Consider the following 15,938-nt stretch of genomic DNA (forward strand, 5'->3'; position numbering starts at 1 on the left):
GTCTTTTATCAGTTGGCTATTTGTGCTTACCCGAATCCTGCAGGAAATACTTTGCAGCTTTCATTTTTGTCTTTGACTTTAGAAATTAGCAATTTTTCATACAAGTAATCTGTTCATCGGTTGTTGATAAAATATATGATAACTTGTGTGATATGTTCGGCTGTCTTGAAAGTTTTTCCGTATGCTCCTCCCTAAACTAGCATCACTAAGAAGATATGAGCTTACTGCTCTCTACCTTTTCTTTAGTTTAAAAAGAAGATATAAAACTAGAAGTAAAGTATTGGAATATAGCACAGCATTATTCCGAAGTAACCACAACTAAGTGCCAAAGAGAATTTCCATTGTTCAGAAGAGAAAGAGACTAGGTTAGGATGGAAGCTAATGCAGGGGAGAGGAAGGAGATAGGTAATTAATACTAGTAGTGTTGTCAGGAGTAGATGTGATAGTGGTAGTAGTATCTATACCAGCAGTTCAGTACTTTAATTGATTGTGCTTTTATCTGAAAGAGCACAGGCTCCAAAACTAGATGTTAACATGATTCTTAGATTGATTAACATTAACTAATAAAAGTAAAAAAATAAAAACATAGATTAACTACATGTGAACTCCATACATGTAAGTTGTTACCATGGTTGTGGTAACATCAAATAATACTTTTGAATGGAATTCTTACCAAGTTACTAAAATGCTTAAAACATGAATTTAGACGTATTAACATATTAACTATCAACTAATGTTACCTTAGTAATAACTATATAAAGTAACATTCTGAAATAAAGTAGCTATATATTATTAGTTCTGTTCTTTACTAACAGTGATTTTATTTTATTGTTAAATATTTTATTAAAGGAAAGAACTTTAAATAAACATCCTCTGTGTTTGAAAATTAAATGAATGGTTTCTGATGCTGAACTTCTGTTTTCACCGTAGACTTATTACACCACATTATTGCAAACAGTGAAAGAGTGAAATTCTCTACAGATTTCTTGTGATATGGTAATAAGTTGCTACAATTTCTAGAATTTACAACTGTCTATAAAGGAAACCTTGTAACAGTGTAAGGTGTATGATAAAGCAGGCTGACAGAGTATATAGTAGCACTCAAATAATTTGGCAGTGCTGTGTTCTGATCATAGTACCTGATGATAAGATGGTATGTAGAGCTATCAGCTTCTGAGATAATAGGAAGGAGAGAGGAAAGAGTTCAGTTATAATAGTAACACTAATCTCAAATGTTTATATTTTTATTTTTAAAGTTTACAAAGCACTGTTGTAGTATTTATCTTATTTTACCTTTATCTGTTTATGGTTTGCATTTCTTTATGTAGTTTTAAGTTTCTGACCTTTATCATTTCCCTTCACTCTGAAGAACTTAGACCTTCTTTCTGGTAAGGCAAGTGTATTGGCCACACATTCCCTCCATTCTTGTTTGAGAAAATCTTTTATGTCTCCTTTACTTTAGAAGGGTGATTTTGCAGACTACAGAATCCTAAGATTGTGGGGTTTTGCCCTTCAATACTTTAAATTTGGGGTTTGTTTTGTTTTTGTTTTACTTTAAAATATTTGACTCCAGTCTTTTCTTGCTTGCCTTTCTTCTAAGGAGAAGTTCAGTGTAATCTTTATCTTTGTTCCTCAATAGATAAGTATTATTCTCCCTTTGTCTTCTTATAGAAATGTTTCTTTTTTCTTTTCTTAATTTAAATTTAGCTAGATAACATGCAGTGCAATATTGCCTTCTGGAGTAGAATCCAGTGATTCATTACCCAGTGCTCATAATCACAAGTGCCCTCTTTGATACCCATTATCTATCTAGCACATCCCCTCTCTTTTGTTTGGTTTGTTTCCCTCTCTTCTTTTTTTTCTTTTCTTTTACCCCTTTGCATATATTCATCTATTTTGTTTCTTAAATTACACATGAATGAAATCATATGGTATTTGTCTTTCTCTGACTTACTTCACTTAGCATAATACACTCTAGTTCCATCCATGTCTTTGCAAATGGCAAGATTTCATTCTCTTTGATGGCTGAGTAATATTCCATTATATATAATGTATATAATGTATTAATATGTATATATAATATTCCATTATATATATCATATATATTATATATATATGCACACACACACCACATCTTTTTTTTTTTTTAAGATTTTATTTATTTATTCATGAGAGAGGCAGAGACACAGGCAGAGGAGAAGCAGGCTTCCAGCAAGGAGACCAATGTGGGACTCAATCCTGGATCCCAGGATCACACCCTGAGCCAAAGGCAGATGCTTAACCCCTGAGCCACCCAGACATCCCCATACCACATCTTCTTTTTACATTTATCAGTCGATAGACATTTGGGCTCTCTCCATAGTTTGGCAGTTGTTGACAATGCTGCTGTAAACATCTGGTTGTATGTACTCCTTCAAATCTGTATTTTTGTATCTTTTGGGTAAATGCCCAGTAGTGCAATTCCTGGGTTGTAGGGTATTTTCATTTTTAAGTTTTTGAAGGAAATTCCATACTGTTCTCCAGAGTGGTTGCACCAGTTTGCATTCTCACCAACAGTGTAACCGGGTTCTACTTTCTACGCATCCTCACAACACCTGTTGTTTCTTGTGCTGTTAACTCTAGCCCTGTTGAGGGTTTTTATCATGAATGGATACTGTACTTTGTCAAATGCTTTTTCTGAGTCTATTGAGAGGATCTTATGGTTCTTATCCTTTCTTTTATTAACATGATGCATCATGTTGATTGACTTACAAAATTGAACCACTTTTGCAACCCAGGAATAAACCCCACTTGATCATGGTGAATAATTCTTATGATGTGCTGTTGGATTTGATTTACTAGTATCTTGAGAATTTTTGCACTCATGTTCATTAGGGATATTGACCTGTATCATTTATTTCTGCTCTGATCTTTATTATTTCCCTTCTTCTGCTTGCTTAACTTATTTGTGGTTCCTTTTCTAGCTCCTCTGGGTGTAGGGTTAGGTTGTATATTTGAGGCTTTTCTTGTTACTTAAGGTAGGCCTGTATTGCTGTGTACTTCCTTTTTATGACTGCTTTTGCTGTATCCCAGCAGTTTGGGGCTATCATAATGACAATATTTTCATTTGCTTCCATGTATTTTTAAATTTGTTCTTTAATTTCCTGGTTAACCCATTCATTCTTTAGTAGTAAGTGCTCCAACTTCCACATATTTGTGATCTTTTCAAATTTTTTCTTGTGGTTGACTTCAAGTTTCATAGTGTTGTGGTTTTAAAATATGTGTGGTATGAGCTCAATCCTTTTGTGCTTGTTGAGGGCTGATTTATGACCTAGTATGTAATCTGTTTTGGTGACTGTTCCATGTGCACTTGAAAAGAATGTGTATTCTGCTGCTTTAGGATGAGATGTTCTGAATATATCTGTTAAGTCCATCTGGTCCAGTGTGTCATTCAAAGCCATTGTTTCCTTGTTGATTATCTGCTTCAATTATCTGTCCATTGGTGTAAGTGGGATGTTGAAGTCCCCTACTATTAGTGTTTTATTGTCCATGAGTTTATTAATTGAGTTATATATTTGAGTGCTGCCAAGTTGTAGGCGTAAATATTTACAATTATCAAATCTTCTTAATGGATAGACCCCTTAATTATGATATAATGCCCTTCTTTATCTCTTGTCGTAGTCTTTGCTTTAAAATCAAGTTTGTCTGATATAAGTATGGCTCCTTCGGCTTTCTTTTAACATCCGTTATCATGATAGATACTTCTCTGTTCCCATACTTTCAATCTGCAGGTGTTTTTAGGTCTAAAATGAGCCTTTTGTAGGCAGCAGATAGATGAATCATGTTTTTTTATCCATTTGGACACCCTGTGTCATTTGATTGGAGCATTTAGTCCATTTACATTTAGAATGATTATTGAAAGATAGGAATTTAGCGTCATTGTGTTACCTGTAGAGTTGGTGTTTCTGGTGATGTTCTTTGGTCTTTTCCTAGTCTTTGTTGCTTTTGGTCGTTTTTCTCCACTCAAAGAGTTTCCTTAAAATTTCTTATAGGACTGGTTTAATGGTCATGAACTCCTTTAGGTTTTGTTTGTCTGGGAAACTTTCTCTCCCATCTATTCTGAATATTGGCCTTGCTGCATATTTTTCCCATTGAGCATGTTGAATATTTCCTGCCATTTTCTTTTGGCCTGTCAAGTTTCTGTGGACAGATATGCTGTGACCTGATCTGTCTTCCCTGTAGGTTAGGGACATATTTTTCTCTTGCTGCCTTCAGGATTCTTTCCTTGTCTGTATATTTTGTAATTTCACTGTGAAATGCCATGGCAATTGACAGCTTTTGTTGAACTTAATGGGGGTTTTCTGTGCTGCTTGGATTTTGACGACAGTGTCCTTCTTCAGATTCGGGAAGTTTTCAGCTATAATTTTCTTGAATTAACCTTCTGCCCCTTTTTATTTCTCTTCATTTTCTAAGAATCCTATGATACAAATGTTAGTCCATTTAATAAGTCATTGAGTTCCCTAAGTCTGCCTTCCTGATTCATTACCTTTGTTTCCCTCTTCTTTACAACTCCATAATTTTATCTTTTTTACTTTTTTTTTTTTTTTTTTTTTTTTTTTTTTAAGAGAGAGCATGAGCTCGGGAGGGGGCAGAGGGAGAGTGAGAGAATCACTGTAGAGCCCAAAATGGGATTCTGTCTCAGGCCCCTGAAATCAATGACCTGAGCTGAAATTAAGTCTGATTTTTAACTGAGCCATCCAGATGCCCCCATAATTTTATCTTCTGTATCACTGATTTGTTCTTCTGATTTGCCCATCCTCATTTTTATGGCATCCATTCAGGTTTGTATCTCGGTTATAGCATTTTTAATTTCAGCCTGACTAGATTTTAGTTCTTTTATCTCTGCAATAAGGGATTCTCTGGTATCTTCTATGATTTTTTCAAATCCAGTAGTATCCATATAATTGTTTTAAATTCTAGTTCAGACATATTACTTGTATTTGTAGTCTCTGGTTATCACTTCTTATTTCTTTTGGGGTGAATTCCTCTATCTTGTCATTTTGGAGGGGAAAAAAGCCAAATAAAAGTTTAAAATTTTTAAAAAATTAATAAAATACATAAAGGAAGCTAGATCCTAGATGTGTTTTTATTTGCTTTTTTATGAGAAGCTTGATAGAGAAAATGTAGTAAGAAAGAAAAGAAAAAAATTATGTATAAAATAAAATTTTAAAAATAAAAATATTAAAAAAACTTTTTTCTATAACCACAAAAAAAGAAATGAAAAAAACCTCAAAGGGTACTCGAACCTGTTCCCCTAGAGCTGAAGCTTTGCAGCACTCAGTGATTAGTAGGGTGATGGGTAGACTTGGTATGTGTGAGGGGTTTTTGCTCGTCTTTTGGGGGAGAGTCTTGCTGCTCTGATTAATAGGTGGAATTGCCCTGGTGGAAACGTACCTGCAGGGCACAGTAGGGCTGGGTTTGTAGTTTCAGCTTCCTCATTTAATTGATGGCATTGTTTAGCTCACTGAGGTGGGTCAGAGTGGCAGACTTCAGAAGAAAATGGCTTTGCCTGGTTCTCTCCAGGGAAGGAAATTCGAGTCACCCCTCTTCAGTAAGCCCTCACAGGCAAACAGTGACCCCTCCTGTGTCCCTGATCCTTGCCTTCATCCTGTGTCAGAGCTACCCAGCTGCCCAGTGGTGCAGCATTCCTGTGTTTTGTTTCAGGTGCAGTTGAATGTCAAAATCCCACACTTCAAAGATCCCCTGCTGCAGGGACCTGCACTGATCTTCTGGGAGAAGATCTCCCTGCACTGTGGCTGGTGCTGGCTTGTCCCGGAAGGCAGTCACACAACTGCATCTTGGTTCAAAGTTTATGGTAAATTGCAACATACAGTTGGGGCCAGGGTCTACTGCTCTCTGCAGATGTCTGTTCTCATACTGGTGAGAGGAATAGGTTGATGGCTCCCACAGGGTCCTTTGCCCCCACAGAGGCTGTGTCACCTCTACCAAATGCACCCCAAACAGAGGAACTGCTTTTCCCCTTGTGACCCTGAGGATCTTCAGACTGCCTCCTGGTAAGTCTCCAGCTTTCTTTCCCACTAGAGCACTGCTCAGCGACCCAGGCATGAACCTAGCAATGTCTCAGACCTCTGAAACTTCAGAATCTGTACTCTTGTTTATAGAAAACTGGTGGTATTGTTACCCTCTCCTTTCTCCCTCTCAGTGTTTTGTTTTGTTTTGTTTTTCCTTGTCTGTGGTTTTTGGGAGTAGTTTTCTTAGCAGTCTCCTGTGTGTGTTTTCAGTGTTCTCCCCAGCCCCCCCCCACCCCCCCCACCACCACTTTCTCTCTTCTTTCTCTTTCACTACTCCCTCCATGATCAGGCCTCCTTCTCCTGGTGAGTACCTCTAGCTCTTTTCTTCCACAAATCAACCCTCTACAGTTCCTTCCTTCCTGGGTCATTTTTCCAGATTGTAGACCTGCAGCTTTATTCTCTAAGACTTCAGATCGATTTCTTGAGTGTTAAGAATGATTCGACATTTATCTAGTTGTATTTGAGGGAGGAGGCAAACTTAGGATCATCCTACTCCTCTGCCATCTAACCTCTCTTCTCAGAATTTTTGCTTTATCTTTTATTTTCTGTAGTTAGAAAACTGTATGATAGGTGGAAGGTTTTTGTTGGTTTGTTTTTTAGCATTTATCCTGCTTGGTGTTCTCTGACCTTCTTGGATTTGCAGTTTGGTGTTCAACATTTATTTGGGTAAATTTTAAATCATTATGGCTTCAAATATTTCTTCTCTTCCTTTTTCTCTTTCTTCTCCGTCTCATACCCCAAAAACATGTATATTATACTTTTTATATTTGTCCCACTTGAATATTGTTTCTTTTTCAGTTTGTTTCTCTTTGTTTTTCCATTTTGGAAATGTCTATTGACATATTCTTAAGCTCAGAGATTCTTTCCTCAGCTATGTCCAGTCTACTAACAAGGTCCATCAGAGGCATTCGTCATTTATGTTATTGTGTTTTTGATCTATAGCACTGATTCTCGGAGTTTCCACTTCTCTGCCAATATTATCCCTCTGGTCTTGTATGTATCTACTTTTGCTGTTAAAACCCTTAGCAATCATAGTTGTTCTAAATTAAGTCTGATAATTCATTCCAACATCTCTTCTATATCTGAGTCTGGTTCTGATGCTTGGTCTATCTTTTCAAACTGTTTTGTTCCTAGCTTTGCACAGTGGCAGCATCATAGCCAATGAGGTTTATTCGAGGCGTGATTATTGCTAATTAAAAACTTTTCTCAAACTGTTTTGTTCCTTTCTGTTTGCCTTGTGATTTTTTTTTTTTGAAAGCTAAGTATAATGTACATATAGGATGACAGGAACTCTGATAAATAGGGCTTTAGTAAAGTTTTGGTGAAGTGTGCAAAGAAAAGAGACATTCAGTAGTCCTGTGATTAGGTTTTACCTTTTAGTGAGCCTGTGTCCCTGTGCAGTGAACTACTCCAGTACCTCTTTTCCTACCTTAGGTGGAACAGGATGGCCGGAGTGGGACTAAATGGGTTATTTCCCTTCTCCCAGGTAAGCTAGATACTGAAAAAGCTCCAATAAATTGGGCTCTACTTTTCCCCATACCATGACAAAACCAAAGGAAGTTTCTCCCTACTCTTCACTAAGAGAACCTTGGTAAAATTCAGAAATGTGAGGACCCCCACGGGACAGGATCGCTCTGCAGTTTTTGATGCTCAGGTTGAGAGTCTTTTCAGCACTTTGTCAATTACATACAATTCAGGTTTTTCTGCCCTGCTGCTGGGTTGTGCTCCAAAAAGTGAATTTCTCTGTATGCTTTCTTTCCAATTTTGGGGGCTGCTGTTTGTCTGCAACCTCACTTCTCTGATGAATCTAAGAAGAGTTGTTAATTTTTCAGTTTGTTCAGCTTTTACTTGTTAGGATGAAGTAGTGACTTTCAAGCTGCTTATCTGCCAGACCAGAAACTGAAAGTGTTGTTTTATTTATCTTAATTATTATTTTGGCAGTCATAACGTCAATATGACAGTTATTATTGTACTAATCAAAAGCTAAGGCTCAGAGACAGAGCCAGCTATAACTTTAAAAAAAAAAAAGAAAAAAGTACCATTAAATATACTAAAATACAGAGCTTTTTAAGTTTCTTCTACATTCTCTCAACTATCAAGGTGTCTTTTATTTGCTATTTAATGTTGTTCTAAATACATGAGTTCGAGCCCCACATTGGGAGTAGAGTTTACCTTAAAATAATGTTCTAGATAAATAAAAATAAAAAATTTACATCAACATAAATTTTACCATTCATCTTTATGTTGTAAAGCAGGTTTTAACTGTAATCATAAGAGGCTTTAACTCATATTTGGAATCATCAAATTTACACCCTTGGTATTTCTTAGCTTGTATATGCATGGATATTTTGTTATTACCACAATAGTGAGAATAATGCCCAAAACTAACTATACTCTTTTTATTTTACTTCTTAATATGTACATATTCCATATTTTTGATTAACTGGTGAGTAAGGAAGGACTGAAAGGAAAGGTACTTCTCTCTCCTGTCATCATTTTTACTGTAAATGGTTGGCTGATACAGGGAAGTGACATGAGTAAGAAAGGATAGGAGTCTTTGGTCTGTCTTGTTTCTTAGAATACTACTGCCTTCTGCTTTTTAAGTTCTGATGGAAAGAGAAAGCCCGGCCTCTTTAGGGCTCTTGATATCCTGTTTACCGTGTTGTAGACCTAATATGCTTACATTGTGCCCACTTGGGTCCTTACACAGAAATTCTGTGCTCATAAAACAGCATGACCACTGTATGCAAATGGGCAGCCAAGGGCACATATTGCACATACCTTCTGTGCTTATGTTTCATTGTCTTATTGGATTTACAAAATCAAGTTCAAAGTTCAAAGATAAAATGAAGTTCAAGATGCAATAGCTGTTAAACCTTTTGTGGAACTCTCTGGTTACTCTCTGGTTACTCCCATGAAGCTAACCCTGCTCAGAGATACTCTAACTTACACAGCTGGGAAGTGTCCAAGCGTGGTTTAGACTTAGGTGTTTGGCTAATTTTCCTTTCTTTTTTTTTTTTGTATTTCTTGTTATTATTTTTATTCTTGTGTTGAGGGCTGACTTTGCATGGATTGCTGTGAGGGGAGCTGCTTATCCACATATAAAATTCTGACCCAGAAGCAGGTCATCTGTGAAAGGTGTAGTACTTGCTTCCCATAACATGTGTTATGTGATGGGCAAGGTGGTGGCCCCTTCCAGCTGTACTCTACTTATTTTTTTTCTTTCAGTTATATTTTGCTATTAAGTAGTAATTATAAGTAACTCTTTTTCTTTCTCTGAATTTCCAGGCTACTGTATGAGGCAATAATAAAATAGCAAGATGAATGTTAAAGACAGAGGTATAGATACAGCCTATTCCTTGTTTTGGAATTACTGACTCTTTTTCCAATCTTGCTAATTTACTACTGAGAGGCTGGCTAGGCATTTGCATGTGGTCCACAGTCTTACAGAACTTTGAAAGATCATTCTGTCCTCAAGGAGTTTACCATTGCTAGAACGAGAGGAACCCCTTTACACCTGAGTGTTTTAAATTAGATACTTTTAAGAGTGAAGTAACCAGTGATACCTGGTTTAGGTACTATTAATAGTCAAGTTGGAATAAGAGGCAATTTAGGTACTATTAATAGTCAAGTTGGAATAAGAGGCATTAACTGCAGATGTCCTGAGCAAACTGGGACATACAGTCACCCACCTCATAATGCGTTATTCAAACACGTGTTGAGCTTCTAAGCATGACATTCTTGTGACTTTCCAGGAGGCTTCCTTTTTTTTTTTTTTTTTAACACCGTCATTGTGCTAATCCACACTGAACCACAGTTATGTTTATGTCTGTTTGCTTGATTAGAATATGGGCTTCTGAAGATTAGGAACCAAGTCTCATTCATCTTTGTATCCGTAGTGCTTTATAGAACCTGGCATATAACTGTAAAGGCTACCACCACAACACCACTGACTGCCATTTATGAAAGTATTTATTATGTATCTCCCCCATTATGAAAAGGACTCTATTATTTTACTTAATCCTCACAAAAATCCTGCAAAGTAACTATTATTTTACCAATGTAGGCATTTGATGTTTATGTTAAATTGTGGAAAACCTTGTAGACCTAATGTATAAAGCACATTAGGTCATTCTTTGAGAAACTGTGCAAACTGAGATAGGAACTAGAAGATTAGAGATAGGCAAATGTCCAGATTCTTAGAAGGAAAATGTACGTGGATTATGGATGCTTGTATCATTGAGCTTGATGTGAATTCTGTGCAAAATTCAAATGAGATTTTTTTTTTAATTACTTTTTTCAGAGTGTTAACAGTACTCACTAGGTGCTTACATGGGTTTCTTGGGAACAATTTCTGTCAGACTAAGCTTATTGTTTGAGATTCTTAGATATCTTTCTGGTCAAGATGTAAACAGGTATGTCTGATGAGCAAATTGTAGATTGTGAACTGGATGGACAGCTATACCAGAGAAATCCAGTTAATAGAATTGATGTTAGTATCGAGGGAGTTTGCTGCATTCTTTGGGACTCAATCCTGGATTTTGTTCTTTTCAGCATTTGTATTAATTGAGCACATCAATGTCATATTGTCCAAATTTTCAAATAACCAAGCAACATAGATTAGTTAAGACATTGCACGACAGAACAATTCCTCAGAAAATCTTAAAAATTCCAACAAATTGTACAAAAGTAAAATTCCAAAATAAATGCATCCAAACCTCAGCTATCCTGAATATAATATCACAAAGGAAAATGTCAGGGAATTTTAGATGACTGAGGACTTGATGTGAATTAGTGGTCTGATATGCCTACTGAGAGGGTCAAAGCTCCACTTAATCATTTCTTACTTGTTTTCTGCATGGCTCTATCATGGAGAATAGGGGTAAGTGACTAAATGTTGCAAGCTGCCTGAAGAGGAAACTTTCTAGTATTTTTAGCATTGTCAAAATATGGAATATGCTGTATCACCATATCCAGTGATTCCATAATACTAGAAAATTTTATTATAGAGAGAATGACCATGTAAGAGAGATGTTACAGTGATATTTTATTCATCACATAATGAATTGAGTAAATGTCTCTGAAGGTTCCTTCTCGTTTTGAAATGTATATAAATCTCAAATTTTCCAGCCCAGCGAAAATTATTTGGGATTGTATTGTCCCTAGGCCATGTAAAAAATCATTTACTGAAAGATGTCCATATGATTGGAGAAATAAAATGTAGATTACAGTTCCAAATTGAACCCTAAAAATTCAACTTATGAAAGAATATTAAATTCAAAAACAGAGTACACTATGTGTTGAAAAGTTTAATGTGAAAAAGATTTATAAGTACATTAAAAATGGTAAAGAAGAAAAAAGGAAACTTTAACAAGATTCTTAGTAAAACAAAATAAGATATGCAAATAAATGAGTTACATGCAAGATTGTTTCTTATATAAAATAGTTTTAAACAAGGTTGTATATAATTTGGTTGTGACAGCATACACATACATATATAGTAATGACAACAATCAGTGTATCTTAGGAATTAAGACAGTGATTTTTATTTTTATTTTAATATACTGGTATTAGGCAATTGAGACTACAGGGTAAGCAATAAAGATGACTCAGTCTTATAGTAGAATATATGATGAAGTACAACCCAATAGTCTTTGAGTAACTTGTCATTCATAAATTTTTACTAAAAATTTCAGTAAAGGTGAAATCCTATTATAAAGACTTCAACAGGTATCCAGATGAGAGTAGTATTCTGGTAATTGTAATGTTATTGAGCAACTTATTAGAAAATATATTTCAGATTTCAAGTTGTAATGAGGGAGTAAATTAATTTAATCCTACTGTCTCTGCAGAAAGTGCTGTGTCTCCACTCTTCGCCTGAAGCAATTAAGAATTAGAAATTGGTGCCCAAAGGGAAAACAGAGAACAGTTTTATTAAGCAACAACAGTACACTATCTAAGGGAGAGTGGGCAGCTTCTGCGAGGTGAAATCGGCCCCTACTTTGTTTGGGGGTTGGATATGTATTGGGTTTTTCTGGACTGGGAAGACCTGTGACTTACAGTGGGGTGGGGCTGAGAGCTCCTTGACTGACACTGAAGTTTATATAACCAGTTTCCCACTCTGCATGCCCTTTCCCGTAATATAACTGAAAAACCAGTAAGGAGGGTTTTAACTGTAAAACAAGGGTTTGTAAATGACTGTATAGCTAAAGGTCAAGCTGGGGATACCTTCTTCATGGACTATGTATGCACCTTTTTAGGAACAGTTTCTCTAGACTGTTAAATCCTGTTCTGAGGGGAACATGACCTGGTTTTCTTGATTGTAAAGACATTTCTTGGGGTGTTCAGCTGCTCATTATCTGGTTTCTGCCTTACACTGCTAAAGTACTACTCTGATCATGTCACAGCCAACATACCCCCATGCTTACAATGGTAATAATCATTTTCTTTCTCAGTACAGTTCTTATGCATAACACTTCCTAGGAGTAGTATCTTGCTTTGGCTACTCTCTTTGAAAATTGGTATCCTATCTAACTACTATCTCTAGTTGGTTGTTCATGTCCTTCCACAGTGTGGCCCTCGCTAACTTTTTTCAAATTTATCTTTTATTGTTTCTGTACATTTAGACCCATAGGTTCGTCAGATGTGTCCACTGTCTTTTTTGCTTTCCCATACTCAATTTTCTTACTACTTTTAAAACTAACTCCTACCTACTGGACTGCTTCCTATCTTTCCTACAGACTTCAAAATAAATATTATTGTCTTTTTAAAGTCCTAATCATCCAATGACCACCATCATGGTGTAAGTTGCATCTCACACCTTTCATATTGTCTTTATACTCTACCTTGTGTTGAAATTATTTGGGTACTTGCCTTATCCCATCTATCAGATTGTGGGGTTCCTTTTTTGCAGTGTGTCTTTGTTGCTATTGGAAAAATGATACCATGTAAGCATTGGATAATTTTGAATCTAATTTGTGATAAATAGAAATTGTTAAGGAGCTTCTGCCGCTCCTGGTGCTGCTTGTGTGTTCGGTGCGGACCTGGTACCTTTTTTGTGAAGCGGCAGCTGAAGAGACTCTGGCACTCGCCATGGCCGACGAAAAGCCCAAGGAAGGAGTGAAGACTGAGAACAACGATCATATTAATTTGAAGGTGGCGGGGCAGGATGGTTCTGTGGTGCAGTTTAAGATTAAGAGGCATACACCACTTAGTAAACTAATGAAAGCCTATTGTGAACGACAGGGCTTGTCAATGAGGCAGATCAGATTCCGATTTGATGGGCAGCCAATCAATGAAACAGACACACCTGCACAGTTGGAAATGGAGGATGAAGATACAATTGATGTGTTCCAGCAGCAGACAGGAGGTGTCTACTAAAAAGGGAACCTGCTACTTTACTCCAGAACTCTGTTCCTCCAGACCAAGAAGACATTCTCAAATAGAAAGCCATAATTTGGTTCCACCACATCCTGACTACTACAGTATAGTTTTCTCTATTCTTTCATTTTCCCCTTCCCCATTCCTTTATTGTACATAAAGTAACTGTGTATGTGCACAAGCATATTGCATTTTTTTAACTAAATGGCCAATGGTATGTTTTGATCGACATCAAATGGAGATGAGATGAGGGAAAATACTGTTTCTGTGAAAATACCCCCTCTCTCCATTAGTGGCATGCTCAGTCAGCTCTTATCTTTATATTCCAGTAAGTTATTTTGCTCTCGCTGTTTAACAAAAAAAAAGAACAACATAAAAATCCTTGCATACCTTGTTCGATTGGAGAATTTTAATGTTTTTCATTTATCATTGTAAAACCAAGGACAATTTTATAACTTTTTTGTACGTAGCTGTTACATGTAGGGCAATCTGTCTTTAAGTAGGGATAAATTACTCTAAAAGAAATGAATCCTAGATAGTTTTCCCTTCAAGTCAAGCGTCTTGTTGTTTAAATAAACTTCTGTTTAAAATGAAACAAAAAAATTGTTAAAGAAAAGGAATCATGGTACAGGGGAAGGAGCCCTATCAGGAGAATAGCTACTTTAGCCACTTATGGAGCCTTTGGACAAATCATATCGAACTAGTTATGGCATATTTGAGATGTAGTCAGGTTTGTTTGTTTTTTTTTTTAAAGATATTTTTTTAATTTTTTTTTTATTTTTATTTATTTATGATAGTCACACAGAGAGAGAGAGAGAGAGAGAGAGAGAGAGGCAGAGACACAGGCAGAGGGAGAAGCAGGCTCCATGCACCGGGAGCCTGACGTGGGATTCGATCCCGGGTCTCCAGGATCACGCCCTGGGCCAAAGGCAGGCGCTAAACTGCTGCGCCACCCAGGGATCCCTAAAGATTTTATTATTTGAGAAGAAGAGTGTGTGTGAGTAGGGGGAGGGGCAGAGGGAGAGGGAGAGAGAGAGAGAGAGATAATCCCAAGCAGACTCCCTGCTGAACAGGGAGCCTCATGAGGGGCTCAGTATCACAACCCTGAGATCATGACCTGAACTGAAATCAAGAGTCAGGTACTTAATCAGCTGAACCACCCAGGTGCCCCAAGATATAGTCAGCTTTAGAAAAAAGTTTTTAATTACCTCTAGAATTTAGGAAATTATATAGCTTTCCTAGTCTTATAATATGTAATAATGCTATTATCTACATTAATTGGTCAACTAAAGCATAGTGAATCACATTTTAGAGGCTCAGCTCTTATTTCTCTTTTGTAAAAAGGTAGCAAATGTAGGAGTTGGAAATTATGTAGGGTTTTTATTCATTTATAATCTGTGGATAATAATTTGAATGAGACATCTGCTCAGTAGAAGTCTAAGAAACTTATAAAATATCTTTATCTGAGTAGACCTGTATTCTTGCTTGTTAGAAAGTTTTGTTTAATAAATTATAAATTACCTAATTTTATTAATTAACAGTTGACTGCATTCCTCACTTATTAAAAGGCAAATTGCATAATGTTTTTAGTAGCAGGAGAATTTAAAGTGGAAGGATTCTATACATATTGATTGACATCTAAACTAAATGAAATATCAAAGTGGTGACAGTTACATGAGGGAAAATGTGGTCAGAAGCTCTCTTTTTATTGTGGCTTTTTTTTTTTTTAAGCGAGGTCTTAATTTACTATTATCACACCTTATTATATCCTTGCCCCCAAATCCTAACAAGATGATATTATGTTTATTCCGAGATCTTCTAAAATTTGGTTTTAAGAAATTACATAATTTATATGACAGCTACATTTCAGATGTTATTAATAATTTTATCTTGTTATTCTTTGCAAAGTACAACAAAATTGGTATGCTGTAGAACCAAAGGATAAATAATAGTTTGTGTATTAATATTTTGGTTTAAGGTTTATTATATCCTGAAAACATTTGGCAAATAGTACTTAGTAAGTATTAATATAAGTCTGGTAGAAATCAGATTATGTTCTTAAGGATTTTTTTCTTTTTGGAAGAGATTGTCATGAAGGCATACATAATCTATTACACATCTGTTTGTTAACCACAATGTTTAACTAGAATATACTTGGGAGTCCTCATGTAGATCTTCTCTAACATTAATCTGGTGACAAATATATATATACATATATATACATACATATATATATATGTGCAAGCTTATCTATGTATACATTTAAATTTTTTACATATAAGTGAAGAGTGAAAATATATTTTGCTATAGAAACTAAATAGACTTCAGAGTGGCCATAAAGTTGGTGTTTTTAGGATGAACACAGGGCACTTCTGCTTCCCTCTTGATAAGTTTATAAATTGTCACATTGCCTTGTTGCCATGGATATTATAATGAGGGAGAAGGAAAAAACTAATCCTAACTTCCTGTCTTATTTCTTGAGATCTG

General features: G+C 36.0%; 2 protein-coding genes and 1 pseudogene across 10 annotated transcripts in view; all 3 read left to right on the forward strand.

Moving 5' to 3' along the window:
• The window catches only part of SMAP1 (small ArfGAP 1), a 177,919-nt gene that overhangs the window by 133,944 nt on the left and 28,037 nt on the right, over window positions 1–15,938 (forward strand). The window lies entirely within an intron of this gene.
• LOC112658749 (U4 spliceosomal RNA) lies at window positions 7,204–7,329 on the forward strand (annotated as a pseudogene).
• Window positions 13,041–13,892, forward strand: LOC112658678 (small ubiquitin-related modifier 2). The gene has a single exon (XM_025444905.3). The coding sequence runs from the start codon at window positions 13,164–13,166 to the stop codon at window positions 13,449–13,451; it is 288 nt and encodes a 95-aa protein (XP_025300690.1). The 5' UTR covers window positions 13,041–13,163; the 3' UTR covers window positions 13,452–13,892.

The sequence above is a fragment of the Canis lupus genome, chromosome 12 (genome assembly GCF_003254725.2).
Source record: "Canis lupus dingo isolate Sandy chromosome 12, ASM325472v2, whole genome shotgun sequence".
In the NCBI taxonomy this organism is placed as follows: Eukaryota; Metazoa; Chordata; class Mammalia; order Carnivora; family Canidae; genus Canis; species Canis lupus.

Coding starts and splice junctions, on each gene's coding strand:
- LOC112658678 (XM_025444905.3), top strand. CDS start 13,164: ATGGCCGACGAAAAGCCCAAGGAAGGAGTGAAGACTGAGAACAACGAT.